This window comes from Heteronotia binoei, chromosome 8 (assembly GCF_032191835.1).
Source record: "Heteronotia binoei isolate CCM8104 ecotype False Entrance Well chromosome 8, APGP_CSIRO_Hbin_v1, whole genome shotgun sequence".
NCBI lineage: Eukaryota > Metazoa > Chordata > Lepidosauria > Squamata > Gekkonidae > Heteronotia > Heteronotia binoei.
The window spans coordinates 94,841,245-94,866,360 of NC_083230.1; the positions used below are offsets into that span (position 1 = coordinate 94,841,245).

Consider the following 25,116-nt stretch of genomic DNA (forward strand, 5'->3'; position numbering starts at 1 on the left):
ACCTGCCTACCTGAGGGACCGTCTTTCCCCATATGAACCCCAGAGAGCACTGAAGTCAGCGGGGAAGAACCAACTGACTATTCCTGGGCCGAAGGAGGCAAAACTACAGAACACCCGTATACAAGCCTTCTGTATTGCAGCACCACACCTATGGAACCAGCTCCCAGAAGAAGTGCGGGCCCTGCGGAGCCTCGAACAGTTCTGCAGGGCCTGCAAGACCATCCTTTTTAGGATGGCCTTTGCCTGACTAAACGCTTGATGGATTCACCTTAAATGAGATCTGCCATCATATCATATCTGCTGATGGAATAGCACCAGAAATATTTAATGTGTAATTTTAAACTGGAATGTCTTTAAGGTTAAATGCTGCTTTTAATACCTATTGTATAATTTATTGTATTGATATGTTGTTAGCCGCCCTGAGCCTGCCTCGGCGGGGAGGGCGGGATATAAATTAAACATTATTATTATTATTATTATTGGGGAAAGAGAGTGCAAGAGCAGAGGGAGCTGCTGGAAGGAGGGACTGATTTAAAGATGGCAGCACAGAATTCCCCCTTAGTTTCATAGCTCTTGTAGGAGCTGTATTTACTAACCTGGGAATCATCCTTTTGAAAGGCCTTTTAACAGAATGACTTCTTCAAGTACTCAGTAAGTTGAATTGACAGAGGAGAGGCTGTGGCTCATTGGTTGCATGCATTGACCCAGTTTCACCTCTAAACCAATTGAAAGTGATTCCCAGAGTAGCTTTGGATGATGATGACCTGCATGAATAAAGGAAGTGTGAATGAGCTGTGCTTCCTGTGTTCACACTTGTCATTATTCTCCCTGTGGGAAGGTGCACAAATAAAGGAAGAATAACTCTCTTGCGTTTCCTGTATTATGATTTATACCCAAAACCATTCTGAGTTGGATTCCAAAAGCATTTTCACATCTTATGCTCCATGAGAACTGAAACTCACTGTAACAGATTACTATTTTAAGGGTAAGGTTTACCAGCTGCTAAGTGGCCTTTTAGGTATTATTTCATATTCACAAAAGGATCAGAACTGGTGGAACCAGCTCTCTAAGCTTTGCTCAGTTGTCATTTTACAGGCACAGTAAAGGGGAAAAAAGAAAAAGTATGCAGTATTCTACAATTAGGGTTAATACAATAAACATATAGCTTTTTATTTTCAGCTTAATTTTAGTGGCAGGATATACAGTGTTGAGCTCTATGTGAAGCATCTTTTAAAGAGACACAGATAGATTCTGCAGTAGCAGTTGCTCCACCCCTGGGCTTCTGCTTTCCCCGGCTCAAGCAATTGATTCCCCACCAGTTGCTGCATGGGTGCATTTTGATCCACGGCTCCCTCCAATTTTCTCCATGAGATGGGGAAATTGGAGGGAGCCACAGGTGAAAATGTGGCCACATAACAACTGATGGGGAGTCACTCACTTGAGCCAGGGAAAGCAGAAGGCCAGGGGCAGAGCAAATGCTACTACAGAATCGGTAACAATATCCTCTCTTAAGTTAAAGAGGACCACAGATGTATTGTCTGGCCCTTAATACTCGAAGTGAATTGGTTTATTTTCTTCATTTGTACTCTACCTTTCTTCCAAACAGAGACACAAAGTAGTTTGTATCTTTATCTTCTCTTCCATTTTATGCTTACAACAGCCCTGTGAGGTAGGTTAGGCTGAAGGTGTATGACTGACCCAAGGTTGTCCAGCTGGCTTCCATGGCAGAGGGAGGGTTTGAACCTGGGTCCCCCAAATCCTTCTCTAACACTTTCCTATCTACAAACCTTTGTCTGGTCCTAAACAGGCCAGTTTAATCAACAGCAAGAGCCACTTTAGGGCAGCCTTGTAAATAAATATTAAGGGAGAAGTTTCATCCTTCCTACTTTCCACATCTATTGCTTTAAACAGCAAATGATGATTGGTCCATGTGCTGGGAGAGCCCATTCCAAGGAGTGATTCCCTGCTTTCCTTGGCTCCCTAGCCTAGGTGGAATTCAATCTGGATCCAATCCATTACGTGGAAGAAATGATAGATTTCTTTACATTGAGTATGTGATGGTGGGAGATTCACTCCCTATACAGCCATCCCATGCAAGTACAATGTTGCACCCTGTTATCATGTCTCTTCTTTCTCCTCTTTGTCTCTCTGCCTTGGCTTTCTTGCTCTTTCTCCCCAAAGGGACTCAAAGCAGCTTGCAACAGTGAAATGAAAAATATAGAAAAAACCAACCAAATAAAACAACAGTATGTCTTGGACAGACAGGATAGCCTTTGACCTGTGTCTCTAGTCCTGCCCAGACTTCAGTATCTACAAGACAATTTGCTTAGATGGAATTCATCTGCTGCTAGCTGGCTGCCAACAAAATCTTTCTCACTGTGCCACAGTATCTGCAGGGAAACGAACCCTGCACCTGCCTGACTCCCAGCAAGGAGTGCATGCGCTTCTTCCCGAAAACCTCTTAGTGTCAAAGAAAAAAAATGGGAGCAGGTCCCTGTACAAGGCTTAGCACCCTCAGATTTCTGTTCCACAAGCAGCATTGGCAGCCATGTATTGGACTGGATCCAGATAAAATTGGCACCAACTGATTTCCCGCTTTGCCACTACATGTTGTTCCTTGGGGTCCCCCAGCCATCAGATCAATGAGCTGCAATAAGAAGGGGGAAGCAGGAGTAATATCGGTGAATTCAATCTGGATCCAATCCATTACGTGACAGTTCATAGTCATGAGGCTCCAAAATCCTTACATACTCAGCTAGAGCAACCTTGGTAGGGTATTAGAGGAAGGACCAACAGCAGACAACCTCCTTCCCTGTCAGTCTCTTCATTCCCTGCATGGGGTTGGGGGTCTTCTTGTATAAATTCATTGCTACAAAATGAACAAGTTTTTTCAAAGACTGCATAAACCACAGGTAGGAAAGTGTTGCTTTAAACAGATGCTCAAAATTTCTGAAAAGGAAATTGACAGAAGGAAATTCACAAATAGCTGTCATTGCTTTCCCAGCACGTAGGAAGGAACAATCCTTTTACAAATTAAGTGGGAGAAAATGAATCAGAATTATTTGGATCCTATTTGTAGGCATACAGTGCAACATAATAAAAATAGCTATAAGTTTCAGATGTGAAAGTTCACGACAGGGACCAATCTCAGTCCTTACTGCTTCAGTGGTTTTGTTAAGAATTAGACTCTGAAAACAGAAATTGCCTTTTCAGTGAAAGAGTTATGTGAAAAGCGCATCAAATATACATGGCCCACTCTGTAAGTCACTGTGTCTTTCCCCAACCTCCCTTTGATGTTATCTGTATTGTCACAGTGGATAAAAGCTATACTTTCATGAGAAATGGAAGGAATGCAGTGACATTTGTCTCTCTGGCTTTAGCCTGCAAACATATCTTTTCTTCAACTAGATGAGGTTATGGAAATGGCAGCAAGGTGTTCATGTGCTCTTGCAGAAAACAAATTCCTTAGTTTTCAAAGTTGATGATGTGATTTTTATGTTCAGTCTTATCAGACTTGTTGATTTATATTCTGCTGAAATGTAAAAATGCTTATTGATCTGGACTGAACAACTTAAGGGCTATGTGCATACGGCATGGATTTTAGAATTCTGTTTTTTCCTGTTAAATCATTTTTCTAGTCCTCATTGCAAAAATAGATTTTAAAAAAAGGTTTGGTTAAAATACTAAAGAGGAGTAAGGAAGCAAGTTTTTTTAAAAAGCTAGTTTCCCTTTCTATGGTGAAATTCACCTTCAGTTTTATCAATTAATGGTACCAATGAAATTTATTAACATAATAGTTGAAATCCTATGATTTGCCGTCTCTTGTGATATGTAAGTGACCTTGGAAAGCAGTTCCTATTTATGAAAATATAAATCATATGGTTTTGAGCTTCTGTGATGTGCACATTTAATTTAAATTTAGTGGGATTTATTTGTTTGCAAAGATGCATAGGATTGCACTGTAAAGGTGCCATTGTATCTTAACCAAAATCCCACATAGCGTCTCTTAGCAGACATATTATCTCGCAGGTGAAGCTAGGAATGGAAGCATACATTATTCCTTCATTTCTTTATCATTCTTTGTGTTGCCTTGAAGAACATCAGCGTTACATACATAGTTACACTTTGAAGATTAAACTGAGAAATGGTGGCTTGGATTCCACAGAGCATTTTCTCTGGCAAAGGAAGGCGAGGGTCTTCATTTCCCCATCCTGCAGCAGACCTCTAATTCCCACATCATGCTGTCCAGCAGGAACAGCATTTGAGGGACATTTAGGGCTTCATGGAGGGTAAGAAGTTTGCACCATACAGTCACAATTTCCTCTAGTTGATCCAAGCCAGGGTCTGCAACCCTAAAATGAAGTAATTCCTGTACAAATACTGTGCATGTACTGTGCATATTAAATCTTTTAAAAACATTTTTTGTTTAAAAAGATTCAGAGCAGGATTATTGTTATCTTTATTAGTATTATTAATCATGTAACTTAACAACAGTGGCACAAAATTTTGCCACACACAGAGTGGTTTGTTTATCTTTGTCTCTGAGTAGCCAGGATGATTTCGCTTCTGGAAAAAGAGAGTTCTGATTAAACAATGAGGAGATGAAGTCAGCTCTTTGTTCTAAGAATTTAGGACAATTGAAGATGTGGTCTCCCTAGCATCACTGCTGAAGGTAGGGCTAGCATAAAAACCCTTCTAGCATAAAAACCCTTCTATCCATGCTAGCATAAAAACCCTTCTATATAATCAATTCAGATAATTTGGCATTTTTGTTGGAGGGAAAATGCAAACTGAGGAGGATGAACACACTCTGCAGGCTATAATCAGCATGCTTTCATAATCGATGTCCCTAAGACATCCTCTAGTGAGCTGGGTCAACTATTATTTGTAAAACTCCTCTTATTGTGCCCTGTTCCCCCCCACCACCAGTTTTCCAGAACAACATGCACTAGCAGTTTTGCCAGATTATAATTCATCAAGACATTTTTACAAGGTCTCTAGAGCAGTTCATAGATTAGCTGCCAGAACTGAAATATTATTTCTGGGATCAAATACGGGCCGTGATATGTTAGATAGCAGGAGCTTCCATATTACCCTGTGGGCTTTTGAATAAAATAACCTGGCACTTGCGAATGGGTATAAGTATGTTTGTGTTTGTGCATACATCAACATAAAGTGCGCACACACACACACATAATAAAATAATGCCCATAGATAGAAGAACATTTATCTTGTAATAGTTGTCTTCAGATGGTTATGGGTAGATGGGAGGATGCCTGTGCATGGTGGTGGTTCAGGTGGTGGCTTGAATCAACCATCCTTTTCTGTATCTGGGCTGAGATTTCTAGATATATAAGCCACATATCCTCAGGTTCACGTCTTGGGTTACTACAGGCTTGCGTGGAATTAGGAATACAGGAAGTTGTTTTATACTATTGTAGACTATTTTAACAGACCCTACATGGGCTTACCGTTGTACCTGATCTAGAAGTTGCAGTTAGTGCAGAATGTGGCAGCATGCATGCTGACCGACGTCTCTGCGGGTGCACATTCAGCTGGTGTTGCATTAACTGCATTGGCTGCTGATAGAATTCCAGATCTGTCTCAAGGTGTTGGTTTCAACCTTTAAGATCCGTAACGGCCAGGAACCAACATACCTATGGGATCACCTCTCCCTATATGTGCCCCAATGGGCCTTGCATTCTTTAGACCATCACTTACTAGAAGTCCTTGGCCCAAAAGATGTCTATCTAGCCCAACCAGGGCCAGAGCATTCTCAGTCCTAGCCTGGTGGAATCAGCTCCTGATAGAGATCAGGGCCCTATGGGATCTTTTACAATTCTGCAGGGCCTGTAAAACGGAGTCGTTCCACCAGGCTTTTGGGTGAGGCAGCAGACGTCAAACACAATCTTACTCTTCTGCCACAGTCCGCTGTAAATTGTTGGGTCACTGAACTATAATGCTTGCCTGGTCTGAAAGCAATTTTTAAAGGTTCTGGCCTCTTTGTTGTTATACAATGCTGAGACTCTGTTTTATCAGATTGTCGTCTTGTTTTAAGGGTAAGGGTAGCTGAGCTTAATTTTATAGTTGTGAATTTTATGTTGTAACCCACCCTGAGCCTGCTTGTGGGAAAGGCAAGATGATATCAGGTGGTGGTGAGGATGAGGATGATGGTGAGTGGACCAACTCCAGATTTTCTTGGATGCTGGTGCTACCCAGTACAGTCCAGGTTTCACCCTGGCCACAGGAGGGAGACCACAGTGGTCACCCTCACAGATGACCTCAGGAGACATCTGGATCGAGGTGGGTCAGTGCTGTTGTTGTTTTTGGACCTAACAGCAGTGTTCGATACAATTGATTATGACCTTTTGACCCACCAGCTCACCAATGCTGGTGTCCAGGGGTTTGCATTGCAATGGCTTTCCTCCTTCATATACAATTGGTGACAGAGGGTGGCGCTTGGGGAGGAAGTATCCCAGGGATTCCCACTTGAATGTGGTATGCTGCAGGGGGGGGCGGAATCCTCTCCCTGATGTTGTTTATAATCTACATGCACTTCTTCACCCATTTGGTCCGAAGATATGGGTTGGGTTGTCATCAGAATGCCTGTCATGATCCTAGGCTTAGTGAGGCCTACAGGCTCTGGGGAAGCTTATGTGAGAGTAGCTACAGGGCCTACATTTCCCAGGATCATTTCTGTCCCTCTGCTTGGGTGGGTAGCAATTTTGGAGTAAAAACTTGCCCAGAGGGGTGGGACCTGAAAGGAGGGAAATAAATGGGTCAGCTACAGAGGGAGGGTTGTTCTCTCTGGAGAGGTTGCAGTCAGGAGTGTTCTCCCTAAAAAAGCTGCAGCAGGAGGATGCCCTCCCCCAAGGGTGGTGAATCTCTTGGTATCAGAAGAAGGGAACATCTAGTTCAGGGGTGTCAAACTCATTTGTTATGAGGGCCAGATTTGACATAAATGAGACCTTGTTGGGCCAAGCCATGTGTATCATAAAATGTAATGCCAGGTAGCGGACATATAAACTTTATAAAGGGCACAGACACACAATTAAATAATTTTTTTTTGCTTAAAATAAAACATGCTTAAAATATTAGCCCGCTTGCAATATTTTGTTTTACAGTCTCTGATAAATGTCACCTCTTGCTATGAATTATTGCATTAAAAACTGCAGACAATGTGCTGTACCAGTCTTGAATATGTGCTGTTCAGGTGTGCACATCTGTAAGCTGCAAACCTACTTTTGATTCATTGACATTCATTGCAGACATCTCATGGTCAATGCTTTGAGCCTAAGACCCAGAGGAACATGAAGCAGCTGGGCATTGTGAGCTTTTGTACAGAAGTTGCTTCAAGTACTAGTCAAGAACATGTGAAGGCACCATGGCACAGACTGAGGGCTATGTGCTTGTCTACAAAACTATAATTTTCCCCAGAAAAATGACTAAAAAAAAAATACAACTCCCCCCCCCCCCTCAAAAAAAACCCCACTACAAGAACAGAGAAACAGCCAAGTACAGTGGTCAGTGTCAGCCTACTATCTGGGAAGTCTAAATTCAAGACCCCCAATCAAAGGAAAATGTGAAAGAAAAAAGGAAAATTTACTGGGTAAACCTGGAGTGGAAAACACTCTCAGCCTAATGCTTATATTTCTCTTCTAAATAGTTCACATGCTTTCCTATTGAGAAAGACTGGAAGGCATGAGTACCGTGAAAAAGAGGAGGGGAACCCAGTTATAAGCCCAATAAACTCTCTCTCTCTCTCTCTCTCTCTGTAGCAAGGCAAAAAGCTCATACCTTCACTAAAACGCTGATAGTCTTAAAAAGCATTCTTTGTAGCTCTCCTGATGGTGGGGACTGGGCAAAGGAAGCTCTGGCTCTTTCTTTCCTTCCCTGGGGCACAAGGAGGGGGAGGAGCCGCAGCCATTTATTAGAAGGTAGAGAGGCTTGTCTCAGTAGCTCTGCAGAGTGATTAATTGAGCCTGGCAAACTTAATCACCCAGCAGAGCTATAGAGCCAAGTTCTCTCATTGGCTGAGGCTGCTCCTCCCTGCCTCCTCCCTTTGGGAAAAGGGAGGGGGGAGAGGGAAAGGCTGCTTTGCTGCTCTGTCCTGTTGATGGAGAAACACAAAATGGCGACCGAAAAAAGCAGGCAAGGGAAAACGAAGCAGATGACAGCCAGTTGCTGGAGGGCCTGATTGGAGCCCTCTGTGGGCCTGATCCAGCCCGCAGGCCGCATGTTTGACTCCCCTGATCTAGTTAGTCACATAAGGGCTTTTATTTCTTTGTGCCAACCTTTACTTTGCACTAAAAGTTTTTGCAAACTACTTGTTTGTGAGCACTTATAATAAACTTGTTCTACTGCCTGGGTCCTTACGTCTCTTTGGTCACGGATAGGTGTTTTGTTTTGTTAAGAAGGAAGACACAGATCGAGTGGGTGCTCTGGGCCCTCCCAGACAGAGTGATGGCAGCCAGTAGAAGGCCCTTCCTGGTCCCCTGCTGTGTGACAATGCTGATGACACCCAGTTCTATCTGTTGATGGATGGCCCGCTGGACTCCGCCCCAGAAGTGCTAGCTGAGGCAGTACAAGCCATGGAAAGATGGCTTAAACAGAGCCAACTAAAATTTAATCCAACAAAGATGGAGGTTGTTTACCTGGGTCGTGGGGATCTGGGATCCATCTCCCAACCCTTGATAGGGACACCTTTGGTGCCTGCACCAAGGGTGAAGAGTCTAGAGGTTATTGGTTCATCTAGCCCAACATAGGGTGTCCTGTCCCTAATCCTTGGCTGAAATGTGTATCAGATGTTCTTTGAGCTCTGATATCTGAGATGCCAGTACGAAGGGTGAAGAGTCTAGAGGTTATCCTGGACCCCCCCCCCCTTTCCATTGAAGCCCAGGTTGCCACTGTTGCTATGTTAGCCCTTTATCATCTTTGTCTGGTCAAGCAGCTGGTTCCCTGTCTCACTTCCTAAGACCTAGCTGCAGTGATCCATGCAATGGTCACTTCCAAACTGGATTATTGTAACTCACTCTATGCAGAGCTACCCTTGAACTTGACCCAGAAACTGCAGCTGGTACAGAATGCAGTGGCACAGTGCTGACAGCAGTGCTTGTGTGGGCTCGCATTCAGCCAGTGGCTCTGCCAACTGCACTGGCTGCCTGTAGAGAACCAGATCCAATGCTTGTTTTTATGATATTATTTTAACTCTGTTTGATTTTACTGTTGTAAGGTGCTCTGAGCCCACTTGCAGGATAGGTCGGAATATAAATCCAAAAATTAAATTAAAATTAAAGGTTTTAGTACTGACTTTTGAAACCAGGGACCTGCATATCTCAGAAACCGTCTCTCTCCATATGAGCCCCATAGAGCCTTGTGCTCATTGGATCAACACCTTCTGGTTGTCCCTGGCCCAAAGGATGTCCAACAAGCCTCAACCCAGATCAGGGCCTTTTCAGCCTTGGCCCCAGCCTGGTGGAACAAGCTACAAATCGAGATCAGGGCCCTGTAGGATCTAATACAATTCTGCAGCGCCTGTAAAACAGAGCTATTCCACCAGGCTTTTAGCTGAGGCAGCAGGCATCCAAATTTCCTCATCATTTGGCCTCCGCTACCGGTAGCCCTGGCCTTGTGGTCAGTGGCCAATGTCATTGGCACCACCCAGAAAGGTACAGCATAGTGTCACTACCAAGGCAATGCCTTATGCTGATTTTTACTACCATCTCAACTTTTAATTTTCCTGATTTTATGTAACCTGCCCTGAACCCACTTGCAGTGAGGGCAGAATATAACTTGAATAAAATAAATAATTAAAATCAGGCCATTGATTCATCTAGCCCAGCATGGGGTGTCCTGTCTCTTCTCCTTGGCTGAAATGTATCTCAGCTCTTATCTGAACTCTGATACTTGAGATTCATTTTTAATTGGAGGTGGTAAGAATTGACTCTTGGACCATATGCATGCAAAGCTCATGCTCTGTTACTGCATTGGGGCATCTCTGTTTACTGGCTTCTGCCTGTGCACAGTAGTAACTGAGCTATTGTTTATTTGAATGGAAAATGAAAGAGGTAAGTCAGGTCCTTGACTATCCTTTTTGTCACTGATCAGCATCTTGTTCATGTCAACAAAGCAAAGATTGGATCCAGTTAGGTGGACTATTCTCAGGTTGGGTCTTACTCATACTATGCTCATGTGCAAAGGTTGTAATGTTACAAGTTTAAAACTAATAATGTTGTTTTTGAGACCCACTGATTAGAAGGTGGGCTTTTTAGAATGGATCTACATATCAACCTAATATGATACCTCAAATCAGATTGGAAATCATTAGAGCATTAGGTCACAATATGGTAGGTAGGAGAGTCTGAGTGTCATATGACTAAGGGCATCACTAATCCTTCAAAGATCTCATTACATCACCTTGAAGGAGACTAGCAAAAGTCTAAAAGTAGTGTTGTATATGCATAGTAATATACTTTCTAAGTTTCCTTTGAAGTGATGCCATGGGATCTGTGAAGCTGAAGCATCTGTGATGCTGAAGCTGATATGTAAAGTTGTGTGCAACATTAGTCACCATGCAACTATAGTCATAGAAGGGGCTGTGGAGAGGAAGGGGTTAGGAACAGCTCAATGATCTACGGTGGTTGGCCCAATATGAGTGCCTTGGGTAGATTGTTCCAAAATTATGGTGCTGCCACTGAAAAGACCCACTCTTGTTTACCCATCAGGTGAGCTTCTTTGGTCAATGGGACAGTCTCCCTGTGATACCCTGGTCCCGAGCCATGTAGGGCTTTAAATGTCAAGAAGACCAACAACCTGAATTGGGAGCAGATTAGAAACCAATGTTGGGGTCACATGCTCACAGTAGCTGTCCCCAACATTCTGCATTAGCTGCAGCCTCTGAACACCCTTCAAGTGTAGCCCAAGTAGAGCATATTGCAAGAGTATGGTCTAGTTTTAACTAAGACATGGATCAATGTGGCTAGATCAGACAGACCTGGCAATGAGTGCAGTTGGCACATCAGCCAAAGCTTGGAAGAAGGCACTCTGAACCACAGCAGCCAGCTGATTTTCTAAGGGTTAGATCCACTGGCTGTGAATCTGGTTTTCAAGGGGACTAGAACCCCATCTAGGATAGGAGAGATCTCCAGTCCCTGGTTTGCCTTTCTGTTAACAAAGATCACCTGCCTTGTCAGGATTAACTTTCAGCTTATTCACCTTCATCTAGCGTGTGAATGACTCCAGGTATTGGTTTAGAACATCAACAGATTCCTTGGAATTAGGTTGAGGGATGTAGAGCTGAGTATCATCTGTGTATTGGTAGCACTGCTGGCCAAACCCCCTAATGACCTCTTCCAGTGGTTTCATGTAAATGAATCTATTTTGTCTGAGAAAGAAAATGAGTTTCTTTATCAAGACTGCTCAGAGAAAAAGAGGCTTCTGGAATCAAAGCAGGAAATTGTGTGTGTGAGAAAACCCAAACATTTTGAAGGTGATATGAGTAGGTATGGGGAAGAAAAGTAGGCGATGATGGGTTGGGTCCACTAGCTTTCTTCTGCTAAATGGGAGGTCTTCCTCCCATTTGATGAAATTGCTGAGCAGACAGGTTAAAACGGATAAAAGAATGTACTTCTTCACCCAAAGGGTGATTAACATGTGGAATTCACTGCCACAGGAGGTGGTGGCGTCCACAAGCATAGCCACCTTCAAGAGGGGGTTAGATAAAAATATGGAGCAGAGGTCCATATATATATATATTTGGCCGCTGTGTGACACAGAATGTTGGACTGGATGGGCCATTGGCCTGATCTAACATGGCTTCTCTTGTGTTCTTATGTTCCTCCTATGGAAGAAAACCTTCAGTTCACAGAAGGACTCGTTCTGCTTTGTATTTAGTGGAAAGGAGTCACTGGTCCAACCCTTTGCTTGAGCTGTTGATGCAAAAGATTGACAGCATTAACTGTCAGTTTATGAGAGGTAGACCTTTTCCTCTAAGAATAGGACTTGTATCTCCCTCTGCTGGTCCAGAGAGAGAGTGCAGCCTTCTGCAGCCAGTTGTAAGAGTACCATCCTAGGGTGCTGATACCATCTAACAGTGCTGTCTATAAAACTAAATGTTATTCATCTTGTTTGAATGGAGATTAATGAATAGATGTCATTTCGCATAAATAATATCATAGTGCATTTAAATTACTGCAACCTTTTCTGCTTCAACTTCCCGAAGTTCTGCTCCTTTAAACAATCCTACTCTTTCTTACTTCAAGAATGCTTATGTAATGCAGACTTTGTCTCACAGAATTCCTTCTCAAAACCTATGTTTTCAGTCCAGCTTCTGGCACAACTCCTTTTGCTGAGTGTGCATGTTGATGGTTCTGTATATCTAATGTTCATATTTTTACCTATTTTTATTTATAATGGTTAGATTTGTGCAGATTCTATGCATTGATGTTCTTGATTTGTCTTGTTGAGCATCTTGTTTATAAGAACAAGTTGCTTTCTAAGAGAACAGTCCTAAGTGGATCTACTCAGAAGTCCAAATCCAATGTTATTCATTAGGGCTTACTCCCATGAAAAGTGGTTTTTGTTTTATTTAGGATTGTAGTCCACAACTAGCATGCAGAGTCACAGAGTGATTAGCTTTTCCCCATAGGCCTTTCTGGAGTGCCTCATTTTAGTTCCCTTCTTTTCACTGTTTTCACTGTATGGTACATTGTCTTCTATGGGGTGTGCTCAGGGAAATACCAGGCACAGGTATATTATGTATATCTGCATACCTTTTTAGTACCATTTCTACAATTTGTTCTGGGTATTGCAGGGCCTCCTTAAAGAACAGAATTCATAATGTGTGGTTAGGTTTGTGCTGCGGGTGTACAGATTGAATGTAACCATAGACATGTCAGAAGTCTTTTGATCACATCCACAATATCATGAAAATGATTTTTCCAACAGTTCATGCGCATATATTCTATTTCCACACTGCTGTGTCATACTGCACACCTCTGAATTCTCCAAACCTTACCACTTATACTTTTGATGTCAGCTTGTGGTAACATTGCTTTGTTTCTTTCCCTTCCCCGCCCCCCACTGCAGTTGCAAGCCCCCAGTGTGAAGGGTTTTGATTTTGCAAAGCAGCATTTAGGCCAACACAACAAAGACGACATCCTGATCATACATGAGCCAACTCCTCTTCCGGGACCAATGAAGGACACTACCCCTTCTGAAAACGGTGACCTGCCAAGCCCCAAGACCAAGAGCTCTTCAAAGCCATCCAAGAATGTCCGACACAGAGGGAGGTCAGTTCAGTGGATGAGAAATTACTGGGCACAGATTAAAGTTAATTGGCTATGGAGGATTATTTTGCTCTGCTAAGCTTCTCTCCCCTCGCCCCTTCCATTGTAACAGCTTCTGCTCAGGAGCTTGCTTTTTGCATTCATCCACAAGGATTTGTGGCTTGTTCTTTCTTGAGTTTTTCTCTTGGCTGCTTTTTAATTGTGCAGATTTTTTTTTGTTAAGAAGCGAGGAATGAGCTGGGATCTGCCTGTGTAGTATGGGTCTTAATATGATTTATTTGTGTGACTAAACTTTCCAGTGTTTCCTGCAGAGTCAGATTGGCCTTTTAACTTCCTGGGGAAATTACCAGCAAGCCACTGCCCTTGAGTATCACTGCTATCCTGGAGCAAGGTGGGCTGACTCCCAGTGGTGTTAGCAGCAGTGCAGAGTCACTCAGCATTGTACCAAACCAGCAGCAATAGGTTTGCTCCTTGCTTCCACCTGTGCCCTCAGTGGCACCCATCATTGTGGTTGCTGTGGCACAAGGGCAAGCTGAGTGGTCCCTGCAGGATTGTTAACATCACCAGGGCCATTTAATCTCCTCCTGGGCCATTTTTAGGTTCTGATTCCCGTTAGTTTCAAGCCTGTTAAAAATGTAATCTTCTGACATGTAAATGGGTAGAAGACATACATGTCTAATGTATTCTTTCATACTTTGCTAGATGCATATGTGCTTATATGAAAAAGGTTTCTTGCAGTATTTTTTAAAAGAAAGTAGCAGTGGTCAGCTGCTGTGTGTCCCCACTATCTGGTGACCTGACAATAGAATACATCTGAAATGTTGATTTATTTATTGATTTGATTTGATTTATATCCCGCCCTCCCCACTGAAGCAGGCTCGGATTCCACATATGTCATGGCTAAGTGCTGCTAGCAAACCTGACTCCAGTGAATGTGTATAATTCTGGGATTCTGTTGTAGCGAGTTCCACAATTATATATTGTTTCAGGGAACACTTTCTTTTATGTGTCCTGTTCATTGACAATCAACTTTATTTGATAAAATCTGCATGTTGTTGACTGCAGCAGAGTAAAGCAGCTCCAAGAATCTGTTCAAAGTGAAATGGGAAAGATGTGTCTGTTTGTTCTCTTGGTATTTGACTCTTCCTTGTATACAGCATTGTTTGGCTTTTCATATGTACAGAGTTTCCCCCTCTGATGCTGACTCTACTGCAAGTGACCAGTCTAGTGGGCGTGAAACAGGAGAAGAAACTACCAGGCCGCAGAATGCAGTCAATGAGGCCAAACTGCACAGAGGTGGCAAAACTGGTATGCCTCCCCCTCCCCACCCCTTTCACATTATAGAGCTGAACTACACACTGTGTGGTAGAATAGTCTGTGTGGTAGAGCTGTCTGTATTTATTTTCTGTAACCTGAAGGTAATTGGGGGGGAGGGGTTTGATCTGAAAAGGCATACAGGAGAATAAAGGGTTAAACACTCCCTACTCCAGCTTTGCAGTTGCAGTCAGAAAGTTCAATGTGAACATTTTGAAATGAAAATATGTCAGGAGTTTTCCAGTCTCATATTCCTCTATGAATGTTTAGCTTGACTCCGTCACAGTGTGCTAACAGGAGAGCTGTTGAATAGTTTTTTTGAGACACGTCTATATGCTGTTGTTTTAAAATATTGTTTTTTTCATCTGTGTAAACAAAATTGTATAAAAAAATTAGACGGGGGGTATATTTATTTAAAGATCTAATATGTTCACTGTGCTATTAGTTTTGGGGGTTCAAAGACTTTATAATGAGACTTGATCTTTAATTTGGCAAATGTTAAAATGCAGGTGCCTGTTAAACAGGAACCTTTTTTTACTCATTGGTTAATATTACTGTTTCAAGTATTAATAAGTAATATATTTTTCTGTCTTGAGTCAGTGAGACAATTGTGGTGCTAATGTCATGAGTTCTGTATAAGTTATAGTCTAACAAAAACAGTTGTAGTCTAACAAAAACAGTTGTATAAATTGTAGTCTAACAAAAACAGGACTCAGAAGAAAAATAACAACATGGTTCCTCCTCAGACTGTACCACTTCGCAATGCAGATCTCAAATTTAAATGTGCCCTCAAGTTAAAAATACAGAAAACTTGTAAGCTAGGTTTGACAGGTTCAAGCAGAGTACCATGTGAATCCCTAAATAAAGTCTTAAGTGGTAGATTCTCTGGAAGCCTGTAATATGCCCTTTTTTGAGAACATTTGGTTTCTGCTATTGAACAGTAGAAACTTGTTATAACAGATCTCTTCAGTAGCATCTGGCTCTTCACCTATAGCATGCTAAATTATAACTATGCTGTTATCTTTTCCCTTGATGCCTCTAGGAGTAAACAGAGTTGGTAAGTTTCTTTAAAAAACCCAAGCACATGCAATGGTCTTGTGATTAAGACATAAGATGAGAGTGTCTTCATGAATACTTATTAATAGTTAAAGTACACTTGACTTTCAGTTAGGATTGCCAGCAGGCCTAGAGAAAAAAAATGCCCCTTTAATAGAGGCTTGATGTACGGAAAAGAGCAGTTGAAGCTTTTCACGGCATAATGGTAAATAACATGGCCTGGTAAATAACACCCCATTACTCCTCTATTAAAGGGCCTGGACATTTTAACTGCAGGCATGTTGGCAGCCCTGCTTTTAGTGTCTAAACTTTATTCATGTATGGTTTTCCATGTTATAGTGGGAACTTGGGAAGACCCTCCAGATTCTCTAACAGAACTGATCTCAGCCATTTGTGAAAAAACTCAACAGGGTTTATTTACATTTTATACAACTTGGGCCTAGTGGCCCTGACAGCAGCAGCTTAGCAGCGATCTTTATGACAGCAATCCTTCTTCATCCAGATACCAGTTAACAGTATCATTCTTTGTATGCCTTTTTCACTCCCCATGTTATATAAACCCATGCACTGTGTTCATCTGCCACCAAACAACACACTACACATGAAATGCTACATGGGTTTTTTAAAGTGGGCCCTAGCACAAGCTTTAGTTGTGTGATGTGTTGTTAGTTTGTTAGCCACCAGCTATTCAATGCTTTCTGTCCTTCTGCAGATCTAATTGCCCAAGCAGAATCCTCAGTTGATCTACAAGTGAGTTGGCTGGAGGAGATATAGTCAGTAGTAGAGGATGTGGTTTGCATATAGAAGGGTCTTTTTGCTGTCTTCTGGCAGCAGGACTTAGAATGGGCTCTGTTTGAGATAATGGAGAGTTTTGAATAATAATGACCTAGATAGGTTCCAGGTGTGAATCTTTACACAATGATTGGGGGCGGGGGGAGGTTTGAAAACGCCATAAAGTTGGAGCTGACTGATGGTAACAATGTAGGGTTTTCAAGGCGAGAGATGTTCAGAATTGGTTTGTCATTGCCTTCCTCTGTGTAGCAACTGTGGACTTCTTTGGTTTCCCATCCCAGTACTAACCAGGGCTGACCCTGCTTAGCTTCTGATATCTGACCAAACTGGGCTGACATAGGCCATCCAGGTCAAGATATATACTCCTTTTATGGTGAAGAAAGGTGACTATTATTTTCTTTTCAGAACTGTGCATCTAATGCTTAAGCAGGTTTTGTGGTGGGTGGCTCTTGCCCAGTCTTTAATTTCAGGCAGGCTCATGAAGTTGCACACATAGCCCCCATATTTGACCCAGGCATATACTTTTTTTCATCCCTGCTAATCATCTTGAATCTCATTGTCACCTCTGCCCAGTCCAAGATCAAATGTGTTTTAATCCAGAGCAATCTTGGGACTTTTTAAACAGGAAAAAACTTGTAACCCTGAGAAAGCTTAATTAAGCTATTTTTGGCAAAAGATACCATTCTGGCTGTGGTGGATAAACCTTCTAGGAATTAATTGGCTTGTACTGTCTGCAGCATGTGAATTGGCCCCCTCTGGGCAGACATCTTGCTTGCCCATCTTCCTCCCCCTTAGCTCCTGTAGCTCAGTTGCCCATGGAAGCATATTTACGTAGATTCATATATATCATGAGCAAATGGAGATGTTGAGAATTTTACAGTTACTACGTGCAGACTATACCATTCAAGTAAAAGTGTGAATGATCTAAAGTGGGAGTCGCGGAGCTACAATCCTTTCTTTTTTGTTAAGCTTTTGAGAAAGAGGGGGTCTGCCTGTATTTTTGAGAGTGACAATGATGTTACTTGGGTGTCAGCTGAATTCTGTTGCTGGTATTTTACCCAAGATGTTGCAAAGCTTGTAGCAGAGGGCACTAGAAGTGCTTAAAAAGGGAATGTAGGATATTTTAGCAGGGTTTGTTGTATTTCATGTGTTGTTGTTTTCATCTCACCCTTTCCATGGTCCCTTTCCCCTATCCTGTAAGGACAGTTAGGCTGAGAAAGTGACTGGCCGGGAATCATCCAGCAAGCCTCATGATAGGGAGGAGACTGAACTTGGGTCTCCTGGTCCTAGTCCCATATGCTCATGAATATGTTATGCCAGCACTCTTTCACTTTGGCATCTTTGTCATGTGTTCCAAAAGGCCCAATCCTGCTAGCTTCTCAGGCTTATCAGCAGGTTGCATTGTTGTAGGACTTAGCCTAGGCTCATTACCATCTGCCTCCACATTGCAAAAGCAGTAGGTTTGTTTATTTATTAAACATAGAAGGGCTCCAAGGGTCATTTAGTACAACTCCAGGCATGATGCAGGAGATTCACAGCTATCTCTCCTTTGGTGACCCCTGCTCTATGTCAAGAGGAAGGCAAAAACCTCCAGGATCCCTGGGCCAATATGTCCTGGAGGAAAATTTCTTCCTGACTTCAAAGTATCAATTGTTCATTATTCTGGGCATATAAAAGGTGAGCTCATCTGTCCCCACCCTCCCTCTCATAATGTGCCTAAATTCATAGTAAGTGATTTATTTACACTATAGTCTTCCTTTCCACAATGCCCAAGGCAGCTTAAAAATATAAACATAACACAATTAAAAACATCATTAAACACATGAATTCAAATTTAGCAATGCTTGGTTTGGTTTGAGTGAGCATCCACAAGCTGGAAGAATCTCTAATGCCCAAAGAGAAGTCAGCAAAAGAGAAATTCTGAGACAGCAGGGCTATTGGAAGAAAGGGAGGGGGGATGTATCTTGAGTAAATCAAGTCAGCTTCACTAAGCCCTGCCAGCATCCAGCAATTCACTCAAGGTCATTTATGCTGAGTGTCACCATTTGTTGGGCAAAATGTGTGTGATTTTAAGGGGAATGGCCAAGGGAACTACTAGATACAGTAAAAATCAAGTCTTGAAATGCTGCTTTTCAAGACTTTATAAAATATACAATGTATATTAAATTTATCTCCATGGTGAAGGCCTGTGGTTTAGTGGTAGAGCATCTGTGTGGCATGCAGAAGATCCCTGGTTCAATCCCTGGCATTTCCATTGAAAGATCCAGGCTTTAGGTGTTATGAAGGACCTCAGCCTGAAACGCTGGAGAGCTGCATACAGTCTGAGCGGACAATACTGACTCGATTCAATGTATTTAGTGTTCATAATACATATCTATTTTTAATATCTACAAAGTTAAGCCTTTTCTGTGGTCTTAGAATTTAAAAAACCAATATTTTGATTGTTTCTTGTTCAAATGGTGGCTCAATATGAGTCAGAACAGGATTGCAAAAATCTTGTATTCTTTAGATCTTATATATTTATTACAGTATTATTCCTTCCTTTCTTTCATCATGGAATTCCAGGTGTATATAAAACTTCCATCAAAATGACCCAGATCTAGACTTAGCTTCAACAAGGCATCCTTGTCCTCGATTCATACCCTGGGCCGTTAATGAAATACTGTTAGAGCAACAGTGATCTCTACCTTACATTTTTCCTTCTAATATAGGCCCTCCACAGTTGGTTAATGGAACAGAGCAGCACTCCTCGGCCTCCATCTTTGAGCATGTGGACCGAATGTCACGATCCTCAGAAGTCAGCAGGAGAGTCCCCAACAAGATACAGTTGATTGCCATGCAGCCTATTGCAGCACCTCCAGTTCAGAACCAACCACTTTCTGACCGAGTAGCAGAGACCAACAAAATTAACAAGGAGGTAATGCATTTTACGAAAAGCTTTACGGCTCGGGTTAGATAGACCATAAGCTGCCCACAGAATATATGTACGAACTGGTTGAGTAGACATTGCTAGTTTCCCTCAAAGAACTGTGATTCCTAGGATTCCCTGGGGAGAAGCGAGTCTTTACCAAACTGCAATTCCTAGAATTCTTTGAGAAATCGGCATGACTGTTAAACTGGTATATTCTGCCTTGGCCTGCAGAAGTTGAAGAATCTAGAGCTTTGTTGAGGAGCCTCAAGGCTCATAGACACTCCCATTTCCAGCTAAACTACTTCTCTGTGTTCTAGGCTGTGAACACTCCCTGGGGTTGAAAATATGGGAGCATTTGCTAGTAGATGACAGAGCATGTTCCTCCCTTGTTTCAGCAGCAGCAGCACTGGAAAAATTGAGAGGAGAAAGAGAGAGCGCGAAATGGCAGGGCACATGCATGGGACAGATAAGAGATCAATCCAGCTATATAAACAGAGTCTCTCAGTTGAGTTGTTTCTCCAACTACATTAATTTAGCATTTTTTCATTAGCTCCCCATTCATTTCCAAGGCCTTGTGGGCTGAGAAGCTTGTGTGGTATTTGAGATCCCACACTTGTAAGGCCTTGCAAGGTCAAGGCAAATATAGATGTACGATTATGAATATGTGACTGAGGTTCAGAGTTGGAGATAGTTTTGCCAACCTCCAGGTGGTGGCTGGAGATCTCCTGGGATTACTGCTGATCTCCAGGTAATGTAGATAATTTCACCTGGAGAAAATGGCCCCTTTGGAAGGTAGTCTCTGAGGCATATCCCATTGAAGACCTTCCCCTCCCCAAACCCTGCCTTCCTCAGACTCCATCCCCAAAATCTCTAGGCATTTCCCTGGCAACCCTAGTTGGAGAGCAACCAACAGAGCATAAGTTCAGTGCCAGTATATTTAAAGATAAAGATTTGCCTTATAATATGAGTCTTGGAAAAGACCCATTGACCAAATTACAAGAGGAAATATGAATCTTAAACAAAAGAAGAAAGTTCATAGCCCCCTTTTAAGAACCTAGACACTGATGACAGGAGGAATCACAAACAGAAGACGGGAAGCAGAAGCTGTGTCTCTGTATGATTCACTGATCTGACCTTCCAGTCGGCCTCTTCTGGGGTAGATAATTCTCCCAACATCCATGCATGACTGGATCATTCATTCATTCCCAACACAGAGATGTAGCAGAATTATCTGCACTCAAAGGAGGCTTGCCCAGAGCAGTAACTTATACAGAAATACATGGGGTAAGCTCTGTTGAGGCTGGTATCTCTTACTGTTATATCCTATACACTAAATTTATTCCAGTGTAAACTTTAGGTATGCCTCCCAAGTTTCAGTTCTGCCATACAGCAGATACTAAAAGCTAGTTCCCTTCTGATTTTGTTGCTGCTTGTCTTTTATGGCAGCCTGCATGAGATATAATTTGCTATTTGTCATGCATTTTTATTCACACTCTGCACTCTTTCTCTAATTGCCCTTGCTCTGTTAATCATCATGCTGTGCGTAATCATTCTGCTACCTGAAAGTCTGCTGGTGAATTATAGGCTGGAGACCACAGTATCAGGGTGTTATTGAGACGTGTGCTTTTAACATTTATTGTCTTAACATTTATCCCCTTCCACACAGTCTTCTGCCACAGACCTGAGAACAATTTGTGTTCCAAAGTATATTATAATGTGTTTGTTTTTATTTTAAAGATCCAAACAGCCCTGAGGCATAAATCTGAAATAGAGCATCACCGCAACAAGATCCGACTTCGAGCAAAACGCAAAGGACACTATGAGTTTCCAATCGTGGACGACATGATTATCATCGACACCAAAGAGCAGCAGAGAATGTACCGCAAGGCACAGATGCAGATAGACAAAATCTTGGACCCCGGGGGCAATATGCCGACTGTCTTCATAGAACCCAGGAAGAGGTAACAATGATAGAGAGATGGAAAAATGCTCTGTACCTGTGGAAATGTGCAAACTGTGCTGTTGTCTAGATTTATAAGATTAGCAGAGATCTTTGTTTACAGCAATAATCGTCAGTTGCAAAAGATGAAAAGAATTATGCATAGCAGTGTGTGTGAGATCCTGAGCTCTGGGGAATAAGAATTTAATATTTGTTGTTTTTAATAGGCCCCTCATGGGCAGCATTTTCACGGTATCTTGGAGAGCACTTTCTCCCCTAAAGAAATCTCCATGGGGCATGAAGATCTCTCTTTGTGCCTACCTTGTTTGCATCATGGTAAGCATTTCCTAGGAGACAGGCTTTGCAGGAACAGCCTCTTCTATGTGCTTAACCTCACCACCAGTTTTCTGGAAACATGTCAAGACTAGCGGTATAATTTTAATCTATTTGCTGTTCCTTTTTTGGCCATGTTGCTTACACATTTGAGTGTTCTTGAGCCAGTTTTTTACATTGTTAGATTTAATTCAGATGAATGCCATTATTTCCCCCCTTCATAGGCTACCTTGTGGGTCCATGGATGGAACCGAATAAAAACAACAGCAACAACAGTGCAGCATTTTCCTTTCTCTCTCATTTTGTCCAAGTGTACCCCTCTAAGATTACTGTTTTTTCAACTCAGACTGACTTATGTGTGATTCAGACTCTACCGACTCTAGTAGGCTCATATTGTTGTTGCTGTTGTTATGGTTATCTTCATTTATACCCCACATTTCTCTTAATTGGGTGACTCACACCATTCTGTATCCTCACAACTACAACCCTGTGAGATGTAAATTAGGCTAAGAATGTATGACTGGTTATGAGGTAGATTAGGCTAAGAATGTATGACTGGCCAAAGGTCATCCAATGAGCTTCTGTAGCTGAGCAGAGACTCAAACCTGGGTCTCTCGGATCCTAATTCAACACTTTAACCACTACACTACAGTGACTCTCAAACGTCCCGTATTAAGAAATGACTCATCGCAGCGGGGACTCATAGTTCCAGTTCTGAAGGCCTATCCTAGTAAGTTGTAAACCAGTTAGCTTTTAACACCCTTTTATCTCTTTGTAGTTCACGGGCTAAACGTTCCCCAAGGCAGCGCCGGAGACATCAACTAAATGGGAGCCCGATGGATGCAGACAAGGACAGACTGATCACTACTGACAGTGATGGGACCTACAAGAGGCCTCCAGGAGTTAACAACTCTGCATACATTGTATGTTTTTTTTTTTAAAGCAACACTTAATGATAAATTGTAGGGTGGGATGAAGGCACCTGCTTCTCAAGAAGCAAGTAGTGTTGCTGGCTTGAATCTGCATAATGCAAAGAATAATTGTGCAAAACTATCTCTGGTTTTTCACAACCATTTTGAGCTATCTTGTTTACAGCCCTGTCTTGAATTTGTTTAATACTAAGCAGGGCAGGTGCAATCAGCTGCTGAAGAAGGTGCCTTTGTTGGCTGAAGGCTGGTTCACAGGGCAAACCCATCCAAACCAATGATCACAGACCCAACTTGGAAGGCTGAGGTCAAGGCAGAGACTGGATTTATCCTGTTCCCGCAGGCATGCAGATGTGTAAATTGGTCCTCAACCTGATGTACATGAAGTTCTCCTAGAGACTATCCAGAAGATTTTGCTTGTTTCCATGCCTCCCCTTTGGGGGAGGGGGAAACCCATCACACATACAATTCTTTAAACTTTGCTTCTGTGTAGAAAAGATCTGGGCCCAAGATTATACTCATGTGGTTTTGGAAGTATAATATAATGTGCAACACAGGTGATTGCACTTGTTCTGGGATATGTAATGATCCACAACCTGCCTACTCCAGATGAGGAAGTATTGTTAATGATCTAATCTCTGCTGATATGAATTGTGCAAAATACAGCCTACAAATATCACTGTAACAAGTTAAGCTGCCTCGTTTCAAACCACACATGAGAAGAGTAATTAGGATTTTGTCTCACAGGTTTGTGGTTTTGTTTTCTAAGCCCACATGGCTGGTTTGAAGGCAGAGGAAGAGTTCCGGAAGATACAGGAATTTAACCTAATCCCTTCTACATCTTGTCAGCAATTTAAGTCTCCCCTTTTTGACAGGAAAAACACAGCCACAGTGCTTAACTGAGAGAGTCAGTTTGGTGTAGTGGTTAAGTGTGCGGACTCTTATCTGGGAGAACCAGGTTTGATTCCCCACTCCTCCACTTGCACCTGCTGGCATGGCCTTGGGTCAGCCATAGCTCTGGCAGAGGTTGTCCTTGAAAGGGCAGCTGCTGTGAGAGTCCTCTCAGCCCCACCCACCTCACAGGGTGTCTGTTGTGGGAGAGGGAAATAAAGGAGATTGTGAGTTGCTCCGAGACTCTTGAGTGGCGGGTGGAATATAAATCCAATGTCGTCTTCTTCTTCTTAACCTGTATAGTTTAGTCCTTAGGCAGTGGAATGTCTATTGTACTGCTACTGAGGTATCTTCTCACATCACTGTCTTTCTGTTCCCTTTCTAGTCTGATCCCGATCTTCCTGCTGAACCCCAAACACCTTCGTCGACTGAGCTGGGAAAATACTCAGGCCTGCCCCCACACCCTTCTCAGTATACGCCCCCTCAGCCCTCCATTGAAGAGGCCCGGCAGACAATGCATTCTCTCTTGGACGATGCCTTTGCCCTGGTGGCCCCCAGTAGCCAAACGACCAGTTCCGCTGCCATCACACACCCCGGAGGCTCAGGGGGACAGCCAACAAACAACACACCTGTTCGAGCAGCAAGAGAGACCTCAGGCAGCCAGTGGGGATCTCCATATGGCCCGACACACACAGTAAGCAGCCATTTCAAGACCTCAACAATGCAGTTTCAAAGGTTGCAGAAATGCCTAGCCTCTGTTGCCACTTCCTGTGCTTTCAGTTGTTTTATTTATTTGCTTACTTATGTTTATAGCCCATGGTATTCCAAAGATTTAGGGTTGGGTAAATACAACTGTATGGTTTGTGTAATAAGAAGAAAAAGTGATGGCTTGAAATCCCATTTTAAACCCTCCTAGTCTTTCATCTAGAGCCCTGCAGCACAGAGTGGTAAAGCTGCAGTCCTGCAGTCCTAAGCTCTGCTCACAACCTGAGTTCGATCCCAGTGGAAGCTGGATTCAGGTAACCAGCTCAAAGTTGACTCAGCCTTCCATCCTTCTGAGGTTGGTAAAATGAGTACCCAGCTTGCTGGGGGGAAAGTGTAGATGACTGGGGCAAACCACTCCATAAAAAGTCTGCCGTGAAAACATTGTGAAAGCAATGTCACCCCAGACTCGGTGCTTGCATAGGGGACTATCTTTACCTTTTTTTAGGTCTTTCATCTACATCTGGCATTAATGAATGTGCCGTAGAGAAGTGGGGGAGGGGGACCTGCAGTTAAAACACTGATTGTGGACACTGCCAAAGTTGGGAAATGTGGAGGGGGGCAGAGCAGAGGAGAACAATGTAAGTTGCTTTAGGTTCCCATTGAGGAGGAAGGCAGGTTGTAAATGAAGTAGATGAATTTTAAAACACATAAGACAGGTTTGTGTGTTAAGTATATTCATTCCCATTTGCTCTGCCCTAAAATGGTTAAAGGACTCACCAGCAGTTCCTTGCCTGAGCGCCCCCAAGAAACTGACTATGAACTATTTACATGAATGAGTATCAGTAATTTTTGACATAATGTATTCTGTGGCTGAATTACTCTTTGATTAGATTTGATTTTGTGAGGAGGGGAAGCTGCTGTTTAGAAGACAGGTTGATAGCCACTGGTTTATTTTATAAGTGG

General features: G+C 42.6%; 1 protein-coding gene across 2 annotated transcripts in view; it reads left to right on the plus strand.

The window, feature by feature from the left end:
* KIAA1549 (KIAA1549 ortholog) overlaps window positions 1-25,116 on the plus strand; it is a 177,063-nt gene that overhangs the window by 140,134 nt on the left and 11,813 nt on the right. Inside the window, exons 11-17 of one of the 2 annotated variants that reach the window (XM_060245648.1) lie at window positions 13,087-13,289; window positions 14,470-14,594; window positions 15,643-15,657; window positions 19,160-19,365; window positions 21,097-21,320; window positions 22,410-22,554; window positions 23,834-24,142. In XM_060245648.1, the coding sequence (XP_060101631.1) occupies window positions 13,087-13,289; window positions 14,470-14,594; window positions 15,643-15,657; window positions 19,160-19,365; window positions 21,097-21,320; window positions 22,410-22,554; window positions 23,834-24,142 (1,227 nt within the window). The remainder of the gene's footprint in view (window positions 1-13,086; window positions 13,290-14,469; window positions 14,595-15,642; window positions 15,658-19,159; window positions 19,366-21,096; window positions 21,321-22,409; window positions 22,555-23,833; window positions 24,143-25,116) is intronic. The other variant, XM_060245649.1, reaches the window with a different exon arrangement.